Below are 23,989 nucleotides of genomic sequence, written 5' to 3'. Positions count from 1 at the left end.
GATATGGGGGATATTGGGAGGGAAATGGAGGGAAAATAGGGGATAATGGGGAAATGGGGGATAATGGGGAAAAATAGGGGGAAAATGGGGAAATGAGGCAAAATAGGGGACAATCGGCGAATGAGGGAAATTAGGGGATAATGGGGAAATAGGGGACAATGGGGAAATAGGGGACAATGGGGAAATGAGGGAAAATAGGGGACAATGGGCAAATGAGGGAAAATAGGGGACAATGGGGAAATAGGGGACAATGGGGGTCACTCCAAGACCTCCCTTCCCCCCATTTCCCCCCTCCCATCAGACCCTGAGCTCTCACCTGCCTCCCCTTCCCGATTAATTAACCCCTCGTTAATTACTAACGAGTAATTAACACCCCCCCAAGTAATTAACCCCCCCAAACCACAACGGGAGCCCCTTGGGCAGCACAAAAGCTTTATTTTGAGGGGGTCAGCACGGCTGGGCCAGGAAAGAAAAGAGGCTCTGTCACACTCCTGAGCCCCTTTCTGAAAGGGCAGTTCAAGGTGAGACCCCAGTCCTGCCCTGGACTCCTGGAGGCAGGAAAGCCTTTGGGAACTGAAACCGGCTTTAATGGCAGCTCCTGCACTGGGACCACTGGACTGAGAAAAACCTTGGGAGCTGGTTGGGCAGGAAAGGTCCCCTTTGGATCTGGGAGTGTTGACACAAGGACTGGGATCCTGGAAGAGCAAAGGGTCCCCAAAGGCTCCCTGTCCCCAGAGAGCAGAGCCACGGGGACCAGGGCAGGTCCCCCAGCAGGTCCCACTGCAAATGGCCCGGTTTGTGCTCCAGGGAGGAACAGGCAAGGACCCAGCTTGGGAGAAGATGCTCCAGGAAAGGACCAAGAGGGTCCAAGACACAGGATTTGGGGCAGGAACACACCTCAGTGCCCCCTCACACACATGTGGTGTGAGTGAGAACAGCCCAGGGCAGAAACACCCACCTGCCCGGGGGCCCCAGCAGTGGGTCAGCACCAGGCTGCAAACAGGGCAGGGCAAAACTTGGCCCTGCAGACCCCACAACCGAGGCCAAAGAGAGACCAGCCAGGCCACCACCCCCAGCCCAGCCTATTGCACCTCCGGCCACAAGAGTGGGGACCAAAGCTGTGCTTCTCCTTCCTCCTCTGCACCCAGGAGCCCCAGCCCGGGGCACGATCCTGCCCCCAGCAGCACAGACTGCCAGGTCCCTGAGCCCCTGGGGCAGGAGCTCCTCGGGGCGCAGCCCCTGGGCCCTGCAGCACCACAACCTCCTGTAGGGCTGCCCCTGCCTGGGCTCCAACTGCCCAGCACGAGGGAAACCAGGAGCCAGAGAGCAGAGCTGGGGGCCTGCAGAACATCAGCATTCCCTGCCCTGCACAGCCAGGACAGTTTTCCAGAGCTCACTTAAAACAGCCCCTCCAGAACTTTCAGGGTGTTCCACAGGGCCCAGTCAGTCCCAGGATGATCCCAGTCAGTCCCAGGATGACCCCAGTCACTCCTGGTCTCTCCCAGTATATCCCAGTTGCCCCCAGCTGCCCCCCCACCCCGAGCTGCCGTCGGACGCCGCCCCCCAAGATGCTGACGGGGGTCGGGGGCTCCGTGCTGGGGTTCCTCTGCCTGGGCCTGCATGGAATGAAGGGGCCAAGGTGACACTGCAGGGCCTCCTGGAACCAAAGAACCCTGAGACATTTGGGAACCTCCTGCAATCAAGGGACAATTGGGAGCCTGCAGGGCCTCCTGGAAAAAAGGGACCCTGAGACACTGTGGAAACTCCTGGAATCCAGGGGCCTTTGTGACATGGGGGCCTCATGGAACCAAAGGAACCTGGAAACATTTGGGAAGTTGTGGAATCAAGGGACCATTGTGACACTGCAGGGCCTGATGGAATTACAGGCACACTGGGACACTGTGGCAGGACATTCCCCCCTGGAATGGGACCAAGACAATGCCCTATTTGCAAATGTATCAGTGCTGAGCTGAGAGGGGCCCAGGCCAGGCCAGGAGATGTTGGAACCAGTCTGGGTTCAACCCTGAATTAACATCCTGATGGTGAGGCAACCCCTGGAGTCCAAGGGCTGTCAGTCCATCACTTTATACTGTAAAGTTCCAGTCCCTTTTCCCAGGGGCAGGTTCTTCCAACATAACCCCTCTTGGGGTGTATGAGTGGAGATTCCCCCCTTGGCTGGGGACCCCTCCCAAGGTCAGTCCTCGAGGGTGAGCAAAAGAGATCTCCCCAGGAGCCTTGGTCTGGGGGAGTTACATCAAATGTCAACTTAATAATTATTTCTTTTTTGCCAGCTTTAGTATAATTGCTTCAACAATCTTATACTGTACTACTGATAGTTTTAGTGTTTATATTGTGTAGTAAATAATTCTGATTAAAATCTTTTGTCTGTTCTTCTGTGATAATGATGAGTTCATTTCATATCAATATTTCTGATTTGCCATTATTAAAACCTGCAGGACAAAAGTGGTTCAATCACAGCTCTGTAATTCCTTAAATTCCAACCCTTGGCATAATCCGGGGCTGAGATTGGATCCAGCTGCCCCCAGGCTCCTCTCTGAGCAGGAGTTTAGAAAGCCAGGGAGTCCTTTCTGCACCTCGGGACTCAAGGGCAGGACTTCTTTAATGAACTTTGTCTGAGCCTTCCACTCCCCCCGGCAACAGGGGGTGACAGGGAAAAGGGAGGGGAAAGGGGAGAAAAGGTGGAAAAAGGGGGTGGGACCCCTTCAACTGAGCGGTTGAGGGGGTGGGACCCCCAGAGCAGAGCACGGGGAAGCTGTGGTTTGATGGGATGATCAGAAAGGGGTGGGAGAGAAGGGAAAAGGGGTGGGATCCCCAAAACTGAGTGTGAGGGGGGTTGCGACCCCCAGCCTAAGTGGGAGGGGTTGGGAGCCCCCGGCTGAGCATGGGGGGTCTGGGGGTTGGGGGGACGTTGGGAAAGAGGAGGGAGAGGGGGGAAGAGGGAGGTGGGACAGAAGGTCGAGGGGTCCCTTTGTGTCCCCCATCACATGAGGCTTGGAGGGATTCCCTGGAGTTCGGGGGGGTTGGATCCACACTGGGGGAGTCCCTGTCCATCCCTGGGGGTCTGATGGGACACGTCACAAGACCCTGCCCTTAAAATGTGGGGCTTTTCTCGTATAAAGTGCTGGACTGTCAGTCAGGTGTGTCCAGGCTGTGCCAGCCCAGCAGCCTTGGAGAAGTTCTCAGGGGTGTCACCTGTTTGTTCCTTTGCCCGGGGATTTTCCCAGCTCTGCCACATCTTCCCCTCCCTCTCAGGATGTTTCCCTTTGGAATTGAGGAGTCAGGCTGGTTTCAGCATTATTCAACCCAAAAGCAGCGTGACTCCCCTTCTTCATTTCCTGCCGGGGGTTTTGCAAACAGGGCCTTGTTGGAGTTGTTTTACCCCATTCCAGGCAGAGCATCCTGCTACAGGACCCCCATGGGACCCCCTACGCCCTGTCTCACCCTTTCCCTCACTGTCCCACCCGTTTCCCACCCTCCCTGCAATCCCCTGCTCCCCCCACAGCTCGGTTTGGGGGTGGCCCCCTCCCCCCCCCTGCTCAGTTCAAGGTCTCAGCCCCTTCTCACTCACTTTGACGATGCAAAGCTCGTCCCTTTTCCCCCCTCTCCCACCCCTTTCCCATCAGACCCCCAAACTCCAGCTGCCCCAGTTGCTCCCACTAAATCTGGGAGTCCTACCTCCCCCTTTTTCTCGGTTTTGTGGGTCCCACCCCCCTCCTTCTCCATTTGGGGACCCCAGCTGTTCCGATCCGCTTCGATGCAGAGGGGAACCAGGTTCTAAAACACTCCCATAAGCCATGTTAAGGCACAAACGAGGCCAGATGCTGGATCCCAAAACGAGAATTCAGCTTTGTTTTGGAACACAAAAGAGCAGAGAGAAAGAAGGGAGATAGGGCAGTGGGACAAGCTAAGGGGAACTGTTAAAAGCACAGGACAGGAGTTAGCAGCACCAGGAAGTGCCGCTGCCTTGCAAGCTGGTAGATCTCTGCTGGGCTTCTGCCCTGGTCGCCTTGTAGCCTCCGAGGAACGAACCCAACCCGCAGGGGAAGGGGGTGGCAGCAGCTCCCGCAGCAGTCCTGCAACAGCTCCCCACAGTCCCCGGGCACGGCCTTAAATCCCCTCGCCGTGGGACCCCTGGATGCCCCCTGGCCCGTTCACCAGGATCCAAGCAAAGGTCTCCTGGCACCGAGATGGGCCCCGAGTGTCCCTTGACTGGTTCCCCGGTCTCCAAGCGAGATCCGCCTGGCACACCTTCTCCCATTTTTGGATTGTCACAAGTTTTTCTCTTGTTTGCTCCTCTGCCTGCCTCTGCTGGCTTGCTGGGTGCCTCCTGGAGCTTTTGCAAGGAGCTCGGCTCCTGCAGCAGCCCGGCTGTGGCACCAAGGCTTTGGAACTCTGCTAAGGGAAAAGGTGAAGTTGCTGTTGGGCCAATGTTCCACTGCTACTGCTAAGGGAAAATGTGAAGCTGGGGTGGATGGGGAGGATGTGGAGTTGCCCTGGAACTGGCCCAGTTGAATTAAAGTGCAGGTTGAAGGGTCGGTGCTGTTGCTAAGAGAGCAGCCCTGTTGCCGGGGAGCAGCCAATGGGGAGCTGCCCAGAGGCAGCCAATGGGGAAGCTGCGTGGTGGCGCGAAGGGCCAGCCAATGGGAGAGTGCGATGGAGCCAAGTGTAGCCAATAGCCAGCCAATGGGACCCCGAGCGGACGGGCAGCCAATGAGGAACTGTGGCCGGGAAGGTGCTGAGGGACTGCGCATGCTCTGGGCCAGTCCCCATGGGGGGCTTTTCCCAATTGTCCCCTGTTCAACTCCCTTCAACCTCCAACCCTGATAATTCCTGGCATCCCCCTGTCACTGCAGAGATCCACATGGGTTCTGCACTTGACCGCCCTGGGGGAGGGGGTGAGCAGGGCATAACCAAGCTCAGGTGTGGACACCTGACATTTCTGGGGGTGCCTAGAAGAGAAGCTTTGGGCAAGGTGACTGTGGTTAAACCTGTCTGGCCATCCAGGGACAGCCAAGTTGCTCTCTCCCTTCCCCTCCTCAGTCAGACAACAGGAGAAAAGCAGGTGAAGAAATCCTTGGTCAACAGAAAGGGAGATTAACTGGAGAGAGGAAAGCAAAAAGCAAAGGCCACGTGCAGAAACCAAGAAAACCCCTGGGAGGCAAGAATTCAGTCCATGGAGAGGTTTCCTTGGAAGACAAATGTATTAATGAAGGACATCCACGTCTGCCCCCTGCCCACCTTCCTTTCTGCCTTCCTTTCTCTCAGTTTATTGCTGATCATGCCATCCCATGGAATGGAATATCCCTTGGGTCAGTCCAGCCCAGCTGTCCCAGCCATGTCCCCTGTGAAACACTTGCCCAGCAGAGCCCATTGGGTGGGGGTGGTTGCAGAGACGCTCCCTGCGGGGCCAGCACTGCCCAGGGACAGCCAAAGCCTTGGGCTGGGACCAACAGCGCTGCAGCCACGAGCACCAACCCAGCAGGACAGGGGCTGCTCTGGGCAAAGGGAACTGCAGCCCAGCCACAGCCAGGGCAGGGCTGCCCAGGGGGCTCTGCCAGCCTCTGGTATTCTGGGACTCAATGAAGCTTTTCCTTGGAGAGCTCTTTGAAGGCCCAAGTGAGAGAGAGGCAGAAGTGCAGCTGTCAAATGCAGCAGGATAAACACAGCAGTTCCACTGAGGAACATTCCTGCCCTCAATCTGGGGAAGGGCCTGTGAGGTCCCTTCTCTCTGCAGGAGCTGATGGCTCAGCCCGTGACTCAGGGCTGGGCCAGGGGCTCTCCAGCTGCCCCTGCCCTGGCCTGTGACAGCCCAGCACAAGGCCCCTGGCTGGCACAGGCCCTGGGAGATCCCCTGTGCCTCAGGGCCTGGGCTCCCTCCAGCAACGGGGCTTCTCTTTGGGCTGCCCCGTCCCTCGTGCTGAGCGCAGGATGGGACAGCAGCAGGCACAGCTGGGCCCTGTCTGTGCCCGCAGCTGAAAGGAGCAGCCTGGGCACAGCACGGGGAGGCTGCTGCTGGCAGGGCACAGCAAAGGGCCCGGGCAGGCTGGGCACTGGCACCCCCTTGTCCTTCCCTCAGCGTCACCCCCCAAGGCAGTGCCCCCGGCAGAGCCCTGAGCCAGGCGGGAGGGACAGGATCTGCCTTCCCCGGGCTGGGGGTCAGGGCTGGGCCTTTCTGCTGCCTCCAACCAAGCCAGGCTGTGCTCAACATCTCAGCTGCCTGCACAGAGCCTTTGCCTCCCTGCACTCACGGCCCCCAAGGATCTGCTGGAGAGTCCCTGGGGAGGCTTTGTCAGGAATGGCCCTTGGGGGGCTCCTGAAGGCTCCAAGGGACTGCAGGGTTTTCCAAGGCCTTTGGGTTTTGCTTTGGAATCTCGCAGAAGTTTGTGCAACCCTGACCTCCAGTTCTCTGCTCTAATGAGTCCCTGAAGAGGCTTGGTCAGGAAGGGCCCTCAATGGGGCTCGTTAATGCTTGAAGGGACTAAAGGTTTATTCAGGTCCTTTGCCTTTCCTTTTGACTCTGAGTCTAGGAGAGGTTTGATCAATCATGGTCTCCAATTCTCTGCTTTAATTAGTCCCTGGAGAGGCTTTGTCAGTAGGTCCTCCAGGGTTTTTAAGGAGCTTTGGGATTTCCTTTGGAAACTGAGCCTTTGAGAGCTTTGTGCAATCATGGCCTCCAATCCTCTCCTCCAACCAGTCCATGAGGAGCCTGTCTTGGGAATGGCCCTCAGTGGGACCCATTAATGCTTTGAGATACTTTGGGTTCTCCTTCTGACTTTCACTTCTGGACAGGTTTGTGCAATCTCCCCTCAGTACCTGAGGTTCAAGGACTCAGCACCAAAAGCCCCCCGGGGCTCATTCAGATAAAGCAAGTCCTAACAAACCACGGCCCTTCCTGGGATTTTCCTCCAGTCTAGCCAGTAAATTAGGAATGTTGTCCCATGGAATCAGGGGACCGTTGTGACACTGCAGGGCCCCAGGGAACTCTTTTGCCTGCGACGAGGGTCAGCACAAGAGACACCGACACCAACTTTGGAGAACAAGTGTGTAATTTTCCTGCAGTGCAAAGCAGCAAAGAATGACAAAAGGCTGAGCTCAGTAACGCACCTCATCGTTCCTACCAAGAGTGCCTGGAGTGAGTATTAAAAAAAAAACCATCTGGCTCCCTTCTCCTCCTGGGTTCCACCCACAGCCTGGCCAGGGCTTAAGGGGAAAACCCAGGCAGTCAACCTGCCCCATCTGCTGCCAAACAAGGCCACACATCCACTGCCAGGGCCTTGACCACTCTCTAAAGACAGGAAGATAAAGATCACATTTTGCTCACAATCAGACATAAGATTTGATTAATCAACACATACAAATATCATTCACTAATGAGCTGAGACTCACAGATCTCACTAAGAAGCACATTTATTTTGTTCAGGGGCAGATACACGGGGAGTCTTTCCACACTACATCTTTGACCAACAAACATACACAGTTTTAGCTAAGGAGCAAATACAGGGATAAACAGACTGTTAGGTTGGAAGGTTCATCTGGAGCTCAGCTTTGGCTCAGGGCCTGTTGTTCAGCCTCAGCACTTCAGTGACAGCCACACAGGGCTTTACATGACACACACAGTTTCCAGATTCATTAGATATTCTCCCTTACTTAAGACATAGATGTTACTTTGCTTTACACAGTCCCCCCCCCTATTGCAAGTCCTTAGTTGGTCCTTTGGGGTCTCCTTCAGGGCTCTCTGGTGGGTTTTTTGGCATCTGGTGCCCCCCAAAGTTGAGGTGTCCACTTCTTGACCTCGGTTCTGAGCAGACACAGTGTCATTACCTTTCACCACAAAGACTGGAACGTTTGGGTTTGATCTTCTCTGGGCCCACAGAGCTCAGCTTCCATCCACTTTGCTTAGTTACATCCCTGATCCAGTTCTCCAGGACCTCTCCAAGATTACAGTTGTCCTTCCTTGGCCACAGAGAAATGTTGGGAGCAGTCTTCTATATCCCACATCAAATCCCCCCTTTTTTCAGACTAAGCTCCTGAAGGGATAGAGTGTCTTAGGAGCTTTATTTCATTTTACAGCTCAAGGCATTAGAACAGCTACAGCACTGAATCCTGATGCAAGCTAAAATACAAATGCCCTTCCAGCTTTGGGGCAACCCTTCCCAGGTGTTATTTCCACACACCAATCCCACCCCGTTCCTTTGGGGACCGGCCAAGGATCAGTCATTTCCCCAGCAGGAAGGGTTTGAGGACATTGGGGGTGATTTCCCACAGACGGGCCACTCTCATTAACACAATCCACTTGTCCTGTTCCTTTAGTGGGGGTTACAGCTTTGGACACAGGCAGGATTGTCAGAGGTGGTGGGGGGTACTTGCACACTGACTGCTGGGTCGACTTTTTGGGGAACACAAGTGCTCACCCAGTGACCAGGAATCATTTCTGCCAGAACAGGGAAGGCAGAAATGGTGAATGGCTTCCTTGTCTTTTCAGGTAAAGGAGTGCACACCCAGCAATCCCTTGGAGGCAACACTTGGGTCACGTTTGAGACTAAAAGGAGATGTAAATTTTGCTCCCAAGTCAAGACCCAATTAACTATTGTCAGGAGAGCCAAAGCAGACTTAAGCATTTGGTTTCTTCTCAGACAACCTCTCAAATACCCAAGGGGCTCTGGCCTTTGGAATTCTGCAATAATGCATCCCTGATTTGACTTGTTGGACCACTTCTACAATCAAGTGGGCACCTCTGTCTGACGACATTCCCAAATGTACCTCGAATCCAGGGATTCTTGGATTCAACAGTATTCCACTCACTTCCCCAGCCAAGCTGGTGTGACAAGGAACAGCCTCTGGCCACCCAGAGAAGGTATCCCCCAAGACCAGGAGATCTTTACACCCCCCTTGTCTGGGCAATTCAGTCACATCCATCTGCCAACATTCCCAAAGGCATCCCAAATACAGGGAGATACAAACAGGATTCACTGATGAGCCCAGACTAACAGATCTTCCTAAGAAGCACACCTGTTTGGTTCAGGAGCAGATACACAGGTGGAGTCCCATCCCACCACATTTGTACCAACAAATAGACCCAGTTTTAGCTCAGGAGCAGATACATGGAGACACAGCCCATTAGGTTGGAAGGTTCATCGAGAGCTCAGCTTTGGCTCAGGGGCTGTTGTTCAGCCTCAGCACCTCAGTGACAGCCACACAGGGCTTTACATGACACACACAGTTTCCAGATTCCTTACAGAGTCTTGCTTACTTAATACAGACACTTGTGGGCAACACTTGGATCACCTTTGGCCCTAAAAAGACATGTAAATTTTCCTCCCACGTCAACAGTGTTTGAACTGTTGTCAGAAGAGCAAAACAAGAGTGAAGCATTTTGTTTCTGCAGTCAAGTGGGAACTTCTGTCTGATGACATTCCCAAAGGCATCCCAAATACAGGGAGGATTGCACTGAACAGGATTGCAGTCTCTTTCCCAACCTGCTTAGTGCAACAAGGAACAGCCTCTGGCCACCCAGAGAAGGTATCCCCCAAGACCAGGAGATCTTTACACCCCCCTTTTCTGGGCAATTCAGTCACATCCATCTGCCAACATTCACCTGCAGCATTTCTGCATTTTCCATCACCTGTTCCCACTCCAGTGGCAGGGTTTGGATTATTTCTCTTCCACACACCACACTGCTGACTCACTGCTTGTACAACTGGGGTCAGTTTTGGACCAAGAACCCACTTGGGCAAATGTTTCAATAATTTGCTTCACTCCAAGGAATCCCCTCATGTTCCCCATCCACCAGGTCACAGGAGATTGGCTCAGGGACTATTATTTGCCCACTTGGGGGAACTGCCCAGCCTCCTGGAGCAAAGTTTGCTCTAAGGTTTCAAGGAGTTGACAATCCTTAGCACTAGACTCATTTTCTTCTACTGGGAGAAGGATCTCTGTCAGGATCTCTGCCCTGGTGGTGGGGAGTTCTGTGCATCCAGAGAATTGTTTTCCATGCCGGACAAAGCTGCCCCCCCTGGGAAACAATTCCCAACCAGGACTTTCCAAGGGGCTGTCTCCTAAGTCAGCTCTGCCCCAATACACTTCTCCTCTAGTCTGGAAGCAATCCCGCTCTGGGCTTCCTTTGCTGGGGCTGGGGCAGTTGACAGGTTGCTTTTTTCCTTCCTGGCCCAGCCTCCCTTGTCCTTGGAGAATTCCAAAGCCCACGGAGGCTCCTGGGCTCTGGACTACTTGCACTTTGTGTTTGGGATACCCCATATCCACTCAGCCCAAGGAAATTCCACAGGGCCACAGTCTGACCCCAACGTTGCTGCTCAGCATCAGTGGCATCAAAAGATCATCCACACCCTGCAATGAGGCTCCAAGAGGGTGGGTTTGGACTTCTCCATTCCTCCAGTCCCTTTGCCAATTGAGTTCCAAATATTGGGGGGCTATTTTTAAACCCCTGCAAGAGGACCACCAAAGTCAGATGGGTTTTCCTCCCCGGCTTTGCATTTTCCCCTTGGAAAGCAAAAAGCTCTTGACTTTCCCAACTCAAAGGGAGACACAAAAAGGCAGTTTTCAAACCTAATGCTGTGAAACATATTAAACCCTCATTTAGGGGAGTTAGCAAAGTGTAAGGATTCACTATGACTGCTTGTATATCTTCTACTCTGTTCTTTACAGCTCTAAGGTCTTGGACTAACTGGCATAGCCTTCCATTTGCCTGCTTGACTGGCAAAACTGGAGCATTCCATTTAGATTCACATTCTTTTCACAAGCAAAATTTCATCAATTGTTCTACAAAGGGTGAGAATCCCTTACAACTTTCTATTTGCAAAGGACATTGCTTTGGCCTCACCAACCCCACTCCAGGTTTCTCTGGAATTCTCACGGGTTCTGCTCTCTTGGATCATGGAGGCACCTCTCCAGCCCATCCTGTTGGAACCACTGCATCCCCAAGTGATGGTGGCAGATGGATTACTTCTGCTTCTGGAGACTCTCATGCAAAACTAGAAACTTCCCCAGAATTAGGCTCTGCAATAATAACCTATATTGGACCATTTTTCAATTGGATTGTGGCATTTCATTTTGCCAAGAGATCTCTCCCAAGCAGAGGCTTTGGGGAATTGGGGAAATACAAAAACTGGGGAGTCGACCACTGTTTTCCCAGTTTCAAAGCCACAGCATTAAAAATGGCCCAGTTTCCCAATTCCCTGGCACACCAGACAATTGTTCTAGAATGTCCCTTGAGTTTCATTTCCCTGGATTTAACACAGAGGAACAAGTTCCCACAGCCACAAACAATTGTGCTTAGCTTGGCTGGAACCAGATGTTCTGATGGGGAAGAATCCTCTGGTGCCCCCTCAGTCGTCTTCAGTGATGCCACGAGAGGGTTCGGAGGGTTCTGAAGTTTCAGTTGCGGACAATCCCATTTCCAGTGTCCATCTTTCTTACAGGATGCACAGGGACTGATCCCAGGTCTCCTGGGGGGATGTTTGAAGCAGGCTGCCCACGCTCTCGTCCTCTTCCTCTCCCCGGGGGCACCATTTCCTCAGGGATTTCTTCCAGAACTGCAACTCCAACCTCCAACAATGTCCCCAAATTAGACTGATCTTGTCCCTCAGCTTGATTTTCCTTTCCGGGCTCACACCAAGGGCTCTGAGGGCGCTGCATTCACACCACAATCTTTCTGCCCTTTCACACGTTCTGCAAAGGGAAAAACACAGCACCAGACATAACCTCCTTCCACTTCTGTTCCCCTTCTCAAACAGCATCAACTGCAACAATGGATTCTAATTCAGTGTTCCAGAACAGCCACCCTTTGATTCCAACACTCCATTAAATTCTCCCTGGGAGCTGTTCCTCCGGGGGGGCCGCCAATCTTCATCCAATATTGCAAAATGCAACCAAGGGGGGACTTCTTCCAAATTCCCCCTTCAGAGTGCCCACTTCCCAGCTCTAAACAGTAGACCCAAAATGTTACAATACAGAAACAAATACAAGTACAGAACAATAGTGATCCATAAAACAAAGCCAGAGACCAAATTCCAGAATACCAAAGGACCCACCCAAAGGGCTCGAAGATCCACAGGTCTCAGATGAGCAGGATTCCCAAAATACCAAAGAACCCCCCAGTGCGCTGAAAGATCCATACGTTTGACATGGGCAGGATTCCCCAAAAGAATGCCTTGTTATCCACTGGGATCTTACCTGTGTCCCAGACTGGGCTGGGGATCTGTGCTCTTCTGCAGCAAAGTCCTGGTGCTGGCGTGAAGATCCAGAGATCCCTCGGATCCGCGGGAGATCAGGCAGAGGTGTCCTGTCTGGGGGCCAAAAATGACACTGAAAAGCAGCAGAAACAAACTTCTTCACCCCAATTTGGAGATGTTAAAAAGAGCATTCTTCTTTATTCAGCATGCTGGGCGTTCAGAGGAGAGCTCCTCTAATCCACCGTGCCAAAGGACAGACAGGGCTGTTTATTACACACACTGTTTACATGTGCATTCAATAGTCTGGCTTACTTAATACAGATTCAGTACTTTGCTTTACACAGCCACACCCCTATTGGAAGTCCTTTTCTGGGCCTTCCGGGCCTTCTCTGTCATCCTGACCTCAGTTCTTGAGCAGCACAGCACCATTGTGTTTCACCACCAAAAATAAAGTTTGTTCTTTCATTATCTGGGTACCCAGAGCTTAGTTTCCATCCTGCTTGTTTGGGACATCCTTTCTCTAATTCTCTAGGACTTCTCCAGGATTACATTGTTCCTCATTTGGGCACTCCGGGGGACTGTGAGTTTCTATTTCTTCTCTCAGTGGTTTGATGGAGACCATGAGGAGCTGGGAACTCATTGCAGGGACAGGAGGGAGCAGTTGGGAAGTACTAGGCAGGTGGGGGAGAGAAGTGTTCAGAGAACAGCTGAGATACAGCTCGAGCAAGCTGAAAACTAAACTGTCATTTGGGGTCATCCCAGATCGATTGGATTTCAGCAATTACTCAACACAGGTGCCACCTCCTCCAGCCAAGCCCAGGAGATCAACCTCCTCAGCAGCTGCAAGAGCGGGATGTTCATGTGCCTGCTGCCATCTCCCCAAAGCCATTATCCCACTCCTGCTGACAAGATGGGCAAGAGGAGCATCTACCTCCCAAGATCTGCTGCCGCAAGAAGAGCGTGTCCCAAAGGATGTCCTCAGCCTTCTCAGAGGGGACGTCAGATCCTCTCCAGGGATGGTCCCAGCCCTTCCCAACCCGGACTGGGCACCAGCTCCAACTCTTCCCTGGAAAACAAACAACAAATTCATGAACAGAGATTACAAACCAAAAGTGGAAACAAGAAAAAAAGGTAAAATGTTAACCTTCTGTCAGGGTTCTGAGGAAGGCCCAAGCCCTCCAGGCCAAAGAGAAACCCCCCCTCCTCCAGCTCAGGAAAACCCAGGCCTTCTCCCTGCCCTGCTGCACTGGCCCAAAGAAAGGCTCCTAAGCCAAGGCAGCCCAAGCCTTTCCTGGCCTGCAGCCCAAAGCAGCTGGTGTTCTGCAGCCCCGCCTTTGCTCCCCCCACGGGGGTTTGTTTTTGGCAGGCTGGCTGCCCCTGCCCCAGCCCCGCCCAGCAAAGGGGCAGTGGCAGAGGCTGGGGGCAGAGCCGGGCTCCCATTTCACACCCAGCCCAGAGCACCCGCCCGCCCTCCTGCCAAGAAGCAGCTTGGCAGCCGGCTGAAGAATTCCTCAGGTTCCCCATCAGCAAAGGGGGAACCTTCGGTGCCCAGCCAGGCTGAGCAATGCCCGTGTCCGGGAGCACCCCCTGGGTGTGGACTCATCTGCAAACGGCGTGTGGAGCACGGCTTGGAGGAAGGGGCCAGAATCAAAGGCCATCCTCTTCAGCTCGCCGGCGTCCAGGTCAACTGAGAGCTTGTCATCCCTGACATCGTCCTCGATGTCTCCAGCAGCAGGCCCACCCGGCACAGCTTCTCCAGAGGCCCCTTCTCCTTCCCTGGGGGCCAGACCAGGCTGTCAGCGTTCTGCCGAGGGCCCAGCTGTCTGTGAAGCGGGACGAGCAAAACCAGGTTGGATGGTGGCCACCAGCACTTGGGAGACCGGGTCTGCAGCCCAGCTCCAGCACAAAGAGGGGCGTGTTCCCATGGGATGACCCCCCCCCAGTGCTACAGGCTGACAAAAAAGTCTGGTTTCCTTTGGTTCTTATTGCCAAGAGATGTGTGGAGGTGTTACCTGCCAGGCCCCTGGATCAAAGGGAGCACGTGGATCTCTCCCGTCTTCTAGGGCAGGGGAATGCCCTGCACCCAAGGATGGCACAACAGGTCTTCCAGTGCTGGCCTGTCCGAGGGGCGGATGGACAAACACCACCTGATAAGGTGCTGGCAGCCTGGGGGGAAAATGGCCGGTCAGTTGGAGAAGGATCCTGTCCCCTCTGTCCCACTGTCCACGTGCCCAGGCCGTGCTGGCTGTGCTGAGAGCTGTGCCCAAACTTCTCCATCGATTCTCCCTTTTGGAGGAGAGCAGGATGGCAGGACACAGGCCACCTCCTCCAGCCACCCATGGGACACAAACAGCTTCAAGAGCGGCGTCCTCGTGAGCCCGCTGCCCTCTCCCAACACCGTTATTCCCCCCGTGCCACAAAGATTGGTATCCACCTGGAGAGACCCGTGCTGGGAACGGGAGCTGGGCCCAGATGGTGTTGGGGCCTTTGCGGAAAGGGTGCTTCCCGCAGACCATCTGGTAGAGCAGGATGCCCAGGGACCAGATGGTCGCCTCCTCGCCGTGGTAGCGCTTGAGGTAGATCCACTCTGGCGGGCTGTATGACAGTGTTCCTACGGAATACAGACGCAGTTCAGCAGGTGGATGCTGCCTGCTCCCAGAGCCTCACCCCAGCATCCCTGGCAATGTGGGGCCTGCCCCAGTGGCACACGCTGTGACCCACTGCCTTCTCGCCGGCCCCTGACTCTTGGTTACAAACTCTGGGTTGGAGAAGAAGCCGCTGGTGTCCAAGAGGGCAGCGGAAGCCCTGGCAAGGCCCAACCATTACATGCAAGGGAAAAACCCACCCAGTGGTGGGGAAAAGGCGTGCCTTCTCCCCGCCCCACTGCACTGCCCCCAACAATTCATCATAAGCCAAGGCAAACAAGGCGAGCGGAGCAGCCCAAGCCCTTCCTCGCCTGCACACCAAGCCAGCTGGTGCACAGTTCTGACCCCCTTCTCTGCTACCCTCACGGGGGTTTTGGTCAGGCTGGCTCCCCCCTGCCCCAGACCCAGCCCGGGACAGGGTGGGTGGCACAGGCTGTCGGCAAGGCCGGGGCCTGTCTCACAGTAACCCCCAGCCCCATCCAAAAGCAACTTGGCTGAAGAACTAATCCTGTTCCCCCTCAGCCAAAGGGGCAATCTCCACTGCCACACCCGGGCATGGCCATGCGATGCCCGGCACCAGGAGCATCCCCCGGCTGTGGGCTCACCTGCAAACTGGGTGTAGACCGTGTCCTTAAGGAAGGTGCCACATCCAAAGTCGAGGAGCTTGGCCTCGCCGCTGGCCAGGTGGAGGAGGATGTTCTGGGGCTTGATGTCCCGGTGCAGGACGCCGCAGCTGGTGCAGTGCCGCACGGCCTGCAGCACCTGGCGGAACAGCCCCCACGCCATCTCCTCCGGCAGGAACCCCCACGCCCTCAGTAAGCGAGAGAGGTCCTGAGACGGCTCCGGATGCTCCATGACCAACAGGAACCCGTTGGGGAGCTCGAACCACTCCAGCAGCTGGATGACACCAGGGAAGCCATTGGACACCTTGTCCAGCAGCACGATCTCCAGGGGGGCCCGGGTGCCGTCAGGCTGCGGGGGGACCACGGGGTCGTCAGTGGGGCTGATGCCGTGCCTGTCTGCCTGCTCCCCCTCGGCCAGCCCTGGATGCTCCCCGTCCCCCACCGAGCCCACGCCCACTCTCCCTCCAGGTGTCCCGGCGGCTTCCACCCTGCCGGGCCTCGGCTCGTCCCCGCCCGTCCCGCCCCGCTTTCTGCCGCTGGCCCCGCTCGCTCACCAGCTCGCCCCAGCGCCGGATGCCATCCCGGGACACGGCTTTGATGGCCACCTGCAAGCCGAGGGGAAGGGCGGGTTGAGCTCGCCGCCCGTCCCGCCCTCCTCCTCCTCCTCCTCCTCCTCCTCCTCCTGCTCCTGCTGCACTCACCGGGGCTCCGTCCGCCAGGCAGGTCCCCGCGTAGACGCGGCCGAAGCCGCCGCTGCCCAGCAGCGAATGCAGCCGGTAGCGCTCGTGCAGCGGCTCCTTGGCCTTCGGTGCGGGCGAGACGTGGCCGTCAGCGTTGGGGCCGGGGCCCGGCACGGCCCCCGAGCGCCCCTCAAGCGGCCCGGGCCGGGCTTCCCCAGCCGCAGCGGGCAGCGGCGGCTCGCTGCCGGCGGCCGGGCTGGCGAGCGGCGGAGCTCTGGCCGGGGAAGCCGCCGAGGAGGCGGCAGCGGCCGCGGCGCCCGCGGCCCCCGCCGGCCCCGGCAGGCGCCGGGCTCGAGCCAGGCGGAGCCAAGGGGCGGCGAGGCCGAGCCCGTCCCACAGCCAGCCCCACAGGAGCGCCCAGCAGCGCCACAGCCGGCGCGCCGGGAGCCGGGCGAGGGCGAGACCGCGCCGGGCCGCCCAGGGCCGGGGACGGGGCGGCCCCGCCCGGCACAGGGGAACGGCCGGGGCCATGGGCCGGGCCGGCAAGGGGAGGGGGACACCGGCAATGGGACAGGGACCGCGGGAGTGGGACACTGGGACAGGGACACCGGCAATGGGACAGGGACTGCGGGAGTGGGACACTGGGACAGGGACACCGGCAATGGGACACCGGCACAGGGACACTGGGACAGCGGGACACCGGGAGAGGGAGAGGAGGACGAAGAGCTCGAGCAAGGAGAGCACGAACAAGAGTCACAGCGAGAGCGCGTCGCTACAGTCGCTGCTGCCGCCGCTGCTGCTGCCGAAGCGCAGGGGCCGTTGGTCCGTTGGTCCGTTTGTCCGTTCCCCGTTGGCCCCCGCGAGCCCCGGGGGCAGCCCCGGCCGCTCCGCTCCCAACCAGCCCCGGCCGCAGTCACGGAGCTCCCCTTCCTCCCGCCCCCACGCCAAGACCACGGCCTTTTGGAGCTGCTTCACTTTAGTTCAACTTCTTGGCTGCCAAGTTTGCAACTTCCCGCCGCTGCTCGGACCCCATCCCGCCCGCTCGGCCCGCGCTGCTGTCGCTTCCTCCCAGGCCAGCCGGGCTCGGCACTTGCCCCTCAACTTTGGCAAGGGCTTTGCTCAGTGAGGAGCCCCGGCACGTCCGGCCAGCGCCAGGCAGAGCCAGCCCCGGGGGAGGGCAGAGCAGGACGATCGGCAGGGGAAATGCAGCCCTTTGGGGTCAGCGCTGCTCCCCGACCACACCAGGGCTCTTCCTGTTATCCCGCCTGGTTTGAGGGAAAATCGGCGGCTGCAGAGAGGATTAAGCAGAAGAGAATTAGAAGACTCTTCTTGCTGCCCTTTGGATGCCAGTCCCTCCTAATAAATTAGGCTTAATTTGGAATGGACACGATGGAGCAGCTTTTTCAGCACCCAATATTTAACAGCTGCCTTTCAGGGGACAATGGGAAAAGGCGGGAGAACGGGAGAGAAGGGGGGCTGGGACCTCCAAAGTGAGCGAGACTGTGAAACCGAGCAGGGCAGGGGGAAGAAACCCCCCCAAACCGAGCTGGGGGGAGCTGGGGACGGTGGGGATGATGGGAAAGGGGTGGGAGAGGGGAGAAAAGGGGTGTTGGACAGTGGACAGGGGGACAGAGGGCAGGGGGTTCCCACATGGGTCTCCCCTGTCCCCCATCACTTGAGCCCTGGAGCGGTTCCCTGGGGCTCTGGGAGGGGGCAGATCCGCCCTGGGAATGTCCACTGCTTCTGTAACCCTTTGTGTGCTTGCTCTGGTGACGATTGTGCACAGGTGCCCAACCCCCCTGTCCATCCCTGGGGGGCTGATGGGGGGACTCCCCCACCCAGTAACTGGTGCTGCAGCAGCTGTGGGGCAGAGGGGGGTGGGAAAGGGGGGTCCGGGGTGGCCCCCTGAGCTCCCAGCCTGCTGGGGGGGCTGAGGGCTGCTGGGGGGGCACCCCCTGACCTGTGTCCCTGCACACCCAGGGCTGTTCCAGGTCCTGGGAAAAGCCGAGTGAACGGCCCCGACCGGGAGAGGTTCCTGCCCGGGTACATCTCCAACTGGGAGCAGCTCAGGCACTTCAGCAAAGATTTGGGCACCTGGGGGGGACACCCCGTGTGGGGAGACCCAGGCCAGGCACTGGAACAGCCAAGGGGAGTTCCTGGAGAACAGACAGGATCAGGGGACATGAACTGCTGGCACAACTATGAGAATGTGGCTCCGTCTGCCCAGCCTGGGAACCCCCATTTTTGGGGTAATCTCCCCAAATCCTCCCAAATATTCCCCTGAATCCCCAAATGACCCCAAATGCCAGTAAAATGGTGGGGCTTTAGATGTCTTTGTTGAATGTCTTTGTTTTAAATTCAACAAATCAGCTCTTCCCACTGAATTTCCCAGGTCAGTTTGTGACCCCATGGATGTTTCTCCCACTGTGTTCACCCAGGAGCCTGGGGGGAACCAGGAGGATGTGGAGACCACCAGCCAGGTGTCTTCCCAATGTGGGAAGACATCACTCCTCCAGTGGGTGATGGAGTTGGAGCAGCAGACAAAGCTCTTCCCACAGTCGAGGCACCTTTAGGGCTTCCCTTACTGGTGGGTCCGTTGGTGTGAGGTCATGGCAGAGCTCTGGCTGAAGCTCTTCCCACACTCCCCACACTTGTAGGGCCTCTCCCCGCTGTGGATGTGCCGGTGGGTGACGAGGTGGGAGCTCTGGTTGAAGCCCTTCCCACAGTGGGTGCAGAGGAAGGGCCTCTCCCCTGTGTGTGTCCGCTCATGCAGGAGGAGATTCCCGCTGGTCTGAAACCTCTTCTTGCATTCCAAGCACTTGTAGGGCCGTTCTCCGTTGTGGATGCACTGGTGGCAGATCAGGTTGGAGCTGCAGATGAAGCTCTTCCCACATTCCCCACACGTGTAGGGCCTTTCCCTGCTGTGGGTGCGCTGGTGGCAGATCAGGTGGGAGCTCTGGCTGAAGCTCTTCCAACAGTCCAAGCACTTGAAGGGCTTTTTCCTAGTGTGAAGCTGCTCATGGACGTCCAGGTCAGGGCTCTGGCTCAAGCTCTCGTCCCCTTCCCGGCACAGGGTGGCTCTTTCCTCCTCAGAGCACTCTGGGCTGCCTTTGGAGACCCTCCTCCTGGGGTACCTTCGTGGCTTTCCCTCCCCGCTGCCTTCCTGCGCCGTGGAGCCCTTCAAAACGGCCTCTCCCACCAGGCTCTGCCGGGGGGATTTGTCCTCCGGGCTCTCCGTCCTCAGCTCGGGGCCTGGGGCAGGAGGGAAGAAGGACAGGGAGGGGATTTGCCTCCGGCCCAGAGGGAAGGCCAAGGACATCCCCCCAACTCCGGCCCCGGCAGGACGGCGGCGGCAGCGGGGTTGTCCTGCAGCCGGGGGCGATGCTCAGCTGGGAGATACAGGACAAGACAGGGGCAAAGGGGCACTGACTTCCTCCTCACCTGCCTGGGGGTCCTGGGGCATCTTCCTCTTCCTCGCAGCCTCCTCCTCCATCTGGCCATGCTTTGTGAAGGAATTAATCTATGTAAACTCATTCCCTTCTGCCCAGAGTAACTCAAACTAATAGACATATATCAGACTTACAGGCTCATGCCATAGAGTTTAGAGACAGACTTCCCAAAGGGATGAATTTTTCCTGGTTTAGGAGGGAAAACAAGGTGTGGGTGCATTGGGTTGGCGGTACCTCCTGCTCAGCTCCATCTCTACAAGTCACCTGGAATCACCAGGAATCACCTCCAAACCACCAAGATTCAGCCCAAAACAACCTTCTCAGCAGTGGAGTTCCCCCTCGCTGGTCTATCCACTTTGGGGTTCTGGGGTCCCTCCTGTGTGGGCTGCTGGAGGTCTCACATGTATTGGGGAACCCCCTCTCCAGGGTTCTTGCCCTCTCTGGGCTGCCAGAGATCCCGGGAATCCCAGGGGTCCTTCCTTTATGGGCTCCTCACTTTGCCATTCTGGGGATCCCCCTTCTCTGGGCTGCTGGGGGTCCCGGGGGTCCCGGGGGCTCCCCTCTCCGGGGTCCCTTTTAGGGTGGTCGGGGGCTTTCGGGGTCCCAGGGTCCCTTCTCCCCTGACTCTCGCCTTCGGGGTGCTGGCGATCCCAAGGTGTCCAGCCCTCTCTCCAGGCTGCCGGGGGTCCCGGCTCCCCCCACAGCCCTCGCTGCTCCCCCCTCCTCTCCAGACTGCCGGGAGCTCCCCCTCTCCGGGCCCCAGTTTCAGATTCCAACCCCCGCCTGTCCCAGGGGTCCCCAAAGCCGGTGTGTTTGTCCCGTGTCCCCCCACTCCCCGCCGGTATCCGGCGATCGCCACGTGGCTCCGGGGACCCAACATCCCCCTGCTCATCGTCGGGGCTGTGCCGGGAACCCACCCCGGGACCCCCAAAAAACACCTCCCGGGGATCCCCAATATCCCCCCAAGGGTCACTTGCGGCTCAGCTTTGGGGTCCTGCAAGACCCAAACATACCCTCGCCCCCCGAAAAAAAAATCCCCGAGTGCCTCAAGGTATTTGGGGCGAGCTCCCCTTCCCCGGTCACCTGCGGGATGCGGGGGGCGATGCTCCCGGGACGCGGGGGCTGCGGATACAGCGGGCGGTGCATCCACGTGCGTTCTTTCTCCTCCTCCTCCTTCCCCTTCTCCCCCTCTCCCTCCTCCTCTCCCTCCTTCTCTTTCTCCTCCCCTCCTATTCCCACTCCTCCTATTCCCGTTGGAGCTGGGGCAGGTCGGGATGGGGCAGCGCTGGGCTCTTGGCCGCTCCCGCCCGCACTCGGCCCCCGCCGCAGCCGCCACGGCCGGGACGGCGCGGGGGGGCCCGGCCTGGGCACCCCCCACCTCCCCTTTGCCCAAATTCCCGTCCCGGGGGGCGCTGGGGCCGAGGGGGGACCCTGGGGGGGTCCGGGGGGAGCGCTGGGCGCTGCGGGTCTGGCTGGCAACTGATGAGTCATCAGCGCTGCGCGCTCGGATTGGCTGAGCACTGCTTTGGGGGTGGGGCTGCAGGAAAGGGGGTTCTTTGCAGGGGAAGATATTTGGAGCTGGAAGGACTCCAAAGCTGAGCCGCAAATGCCCCTGGTGGGGATCGGGGGGGTCCGCGGGAGGGGATTTGGTTTTGGGGGTGTCCCGGTGGCGGTTCCCGGCAGAGCCCCGGCGGTGGGCGGGGGGATGCGGGGTCCCCCCCGCGGTGGGGGTTGGTCTTGTTGGAAATGATCCAACTTGCCTCAAATTTTAGTCAGGGGCAGCAGTTGAGCGGGTTTCTTTTCACGGGCTCTTGTCGCTTTGATCTTTAAAGCACCCAAACTTGGAGTTTCTCTGCACTGGCTCTGATGAGCTTCCATAAACAAAGCCCGAGGGAGCTGAAGATTGGACATCTGGGATCTTAAATTCCTGGTCCTTCAAGGACCTGTTGGAGGAACCAGAAGGTCCAGAGGGGATTAACAAAGACATTGCAGCCTGAGAGTTGGAGACTCTGTGTCTGAGGAGGAGTGCTAAGAGGACCAAAGAAGGTGGACCAAATTAGCCAGTTAAGGATAGAATACTAATTAGAGTCTTAATTAATGAAGAGAATGCATTAGTTCATTAATTGGGGTAAATTAGAAGCAATGAACATGAATTTGTTTGTTTGTTCAAATGTAGAAATGTGTGAAAAGTCTGGAAAGGGACAGGTGGGGCTGGAATGATTGGCTCCCTGTCTCTGGGAGCCAGAACAAAGCAGTGCCTGGCTCACCAACACTTCCCAGGGGCGTTGGAGGGTTTTCATTTCTTCCCAACGCTTTTCAGGGACAATTCTTGGTGAGCCAGGTGGGACAATGCTGTCGACCCTCCAGGGATTCCGGGACCCTGAGGACTCCAGCGAGCAGTGAAAATATTCTTCTGGGAGATCTCAGTCCCTGGATCTGGTGAGTTCAAAGCAAGATCCCTGGAATTTTATTAAGGCATTCCTGAGCATAGAAAAGGTATACCTAAGCATCCTAGAAATGGAGCTCTAGAACAGAATAGAGTAGAATTGGGTTGTGAAAGTGATGCTAGAACTGTAAAAGAAGGAGTGTGATATTTGGCTTATGAGAAGAAATCAGTACTGACTGAGTGAAAGGGGTGGGTTCCAGGCCCCAGGTGTGGGTCAGGGGGTGGGTTCCAGGCCCCAGGTGTGGTTCAGGGGGTGGGTTCCAGGCCCCAGGTGTGGTTCAGGGGGTGGGTTCCAGGCCCCAGGTGTGGGTCAGGGGGTGGGTTCCAGGCCCCAGGTGTGGGTCAGGGGGTGGGTTCCAGGCCCCCCGTGTGCTTTGCCCACAGATCAGTCACACACAGAGCTCTTGCCCATAGAGCTGCTTTGGGGAGGGCTTTGCTCAGGGAACTGTGTTTGTCAAACCCAATGGTCAGTGCTGGAGAAAGTGAAGTGTTTGGGGAGTGTGTGTTACTGGGAGTGTGTGTTATAGTATTAGAATCCTGTCTGACTCAGGGATGCCCATAATAGATATAAATAAGAAAAAATTCACTTGCTGTAGAGTGTTAAATGCAGTAGTTTGTTCTTGTGTGCATTTTAAAGCATTTGGTGCACATTAAATATTTGAAGGAAGGTAAATTGCCACAGCAGCTGTTAAGCTGGGATTGTGTGTTCAGAGCATTCTTTAGTGTCAGCTTTAGTGTTTGCAGGGGTTGGATTTGTGTTAATTGTGCCGATCCTCAATTAGTGATTAGTGAATTAGAGATTCAGTTTGTGGATTATAATACGGTTTTTCAGTTGCTGTTGTTTTGTCAGAGAAAAGAGAAGTGAACTGAAATCTCTAGATTTGTTCTTTGAACTGAGCAATAGTCAGGGTTTGGGAAGGTGTGGTTTGATGCCAGGGAGCAGCAGCAGCTGGGGAGGTTCTGAATCCGAAAAATCTGTCCGAGAAACTGCTCAGAGACTTTTTATCTTTAAGCAGCAAGGTATTTGTTTATTCAACGTTGGGAGCAAGCCAGCTCGCGCTGGACAAACTTGCTCAAAGGCTTCACACAAAATCAGCATTTTTATACAATCTTCAGATTGTATAAATGCATGTTCAAGTGATTCCAACATCTATCTCTGCATATTAATAATAGGTGGAGTATAGGTGGAGCTCAGGCGGGGCTTGGGGCGGTGCTTCTCTTGGCCCTCAATTTTGGTGGGTCTGGGGGCTTCAACTCATCTTCCTCAGCTTGACCTTCCTTCTTTTCCATTGTTCTTGACCCGCTCCCTGAAGCTTGGAGAAAGCCCTGGCTCCAGGCCTATTTCTCCTATTCAAATGTCTACCTGATCCTACTGCATTTCTATTTTATTGCTTCTAGGCCTATTACATGTTCTTGTACTATTCTCTTAAGCTTTGGTCCAGTAAGTAGAACAGAACAAGCACAGATCGTTTTGGATGTTGGTAGCTTGTTAGCAGGCCCAAATTTCTTAGTTAACTCTTTTGGGCCTGGCCTCCTGTTTCATTCCCCCCTTTTTGTTTAGAATTTACAAATTCTTTCATCAAGTTCCAATGGATTTTGATAGGTATTCATCACAGCCCACATTATCTGCATCCTTCTAACCATGATGCTTGATTTGCACCATAGCCAAACAATTAGGACCAGTAGTAGAATCATGCCAGCTCCTAATACCAATATTGGATGTATCAAATAGTGGAACACTCGTGATGCCGTAGGGGAGTATCCTGTAAAGATGTCCCACCAGTGGTGCTCTCCCACTTTTTCCACTTTGGTTAGAACAGTTTTTATGCTCTCAGTGTCATGTTCTACTTGCCAGAGCATTTGTTTAGTCGTTCTGTTTACTTCCTGGACCAGTTTTTCTATATCAGGATGTTTAAGCATTGCTTTAGAAAGATTAA

At 56.1% G+C, this 23,989-nt stretch overlaps 2 protein-coding genes and 1 long non-coding RNA gene across 4 annotated transcripts in view; all 3 read right to left on the bottom strand.

Moving 5' to 3' along the window:
* LOC135404896 (serine/threonine-protein kinase pim-1-like) overlaps positions 1–7,130 on the bottom strand; it is a 9,054-nt gene extending 1,924 nt beyond the window's left edge. Inside the window, exons 1-2 of the mRNA XM_064639624.1 lie at positions 7,126–7,130; positions 1,538–1,616 (exon numbers count right to left, since the gene is read on the bottom strand). Coding sequence (XP_064495694.1) covers positions 1,538–1,616; positions 7,126–7,130 — 84 coding nt within the window. The remainder of the gene's footprint in view (positions 1–1,537; positions 1,617–7,125) is intronic.
* A 3,618-nt stretch (positions 7,131–10,748) lies between these two features.
* LOC135406499 (uncharacterized) lies at positions 10,749–14,427 on the bottom strand. 2 transcript variants are annotated; one of them, XR_010426296.1, is made up of 3 exons: positions 14,222–14,427; positions 12,211–14,032; positions 10,749–11,706 (listed from the first exon to the last, which is right to left on the bottom strand). It is a non-coding gene; the product is annotated as an uncharacterized LOC135406499 (long non-coding RNA). The 2 variants fall into 2 exon arrangements; XR_010426297.1 differs by having other exon boundaries at positions 12,211–14,028.
* A 137-nt stretch (positions 14,428–14,564) lies between these two features.
* On the bottom strand, positions 14,565–16,688 carry LOC135404895 (serine/threonine-protein kinase pim-2-like). The gene is made up of 4 exons (XM_064639623.1): positions 16,032–16,688; positions 15,055–15,826; positions 14,644–14,820; positions 14,565–14,578 (listed from the first exon to the last, which is right to left on the bottom strand). The coding sequence occupies exons 1-4, from the start codon at positions 16,686–16,688 to the stop codon at positions 14,565–14,567; spliced, it is 1,620 nt and encodes a 539-aa protein (XP_064495693.1).
* Between the last annotated feature and the right edge of the window lie 7,301 nt (positions 16,689–23,989).

The sequence above is a fragment of the Pseudopipra pipra genome, chromosome W (genome assembly GCF_036250125.1).
Source record: "Pseudopipra pipra isolate bDixPip1 chromosome W, bDixPip1.hap1, whole genome shotgun sequence".
Lineage (NCBI taxonomy): Eukaryota > Metazoa > Chordata > Aves > Passeriformes > Pipridae > Pseudopipra > Pseudopipra pipra.
The sequence above is the reverse complement of the archived record's forward strand: the minus strand, read 5'-3'. Positions and strand labels throughout refer to the sequence as shown.

Excerpts from the sequence above, each read along its gene's own strand:
- LOC135404895 (XM_064639623.1), bottom strand. The coding sequence starts at position 16,688 with ATGGCCCCGGCCGTTCCCCTGTGCCGGGCGGGGCCGCCCCGTCCCCGG. Across the intron at positions 15,827-16,031 it reads TCCGGCGCTGGGGCGAGCTG|CCTGACGGCACCCGGGCCCC; the intron begins GTGAGCGAGCGG and ends GTCCCCCCGCAG. Across the intron at positions 14,821-15,054 it reads CGCCTTTTCCCCACCACTGG|GAACACTGTCATACAGCCCG; the intron begins GTGGGTTTTTCC and ends TGTATTCCGTAG.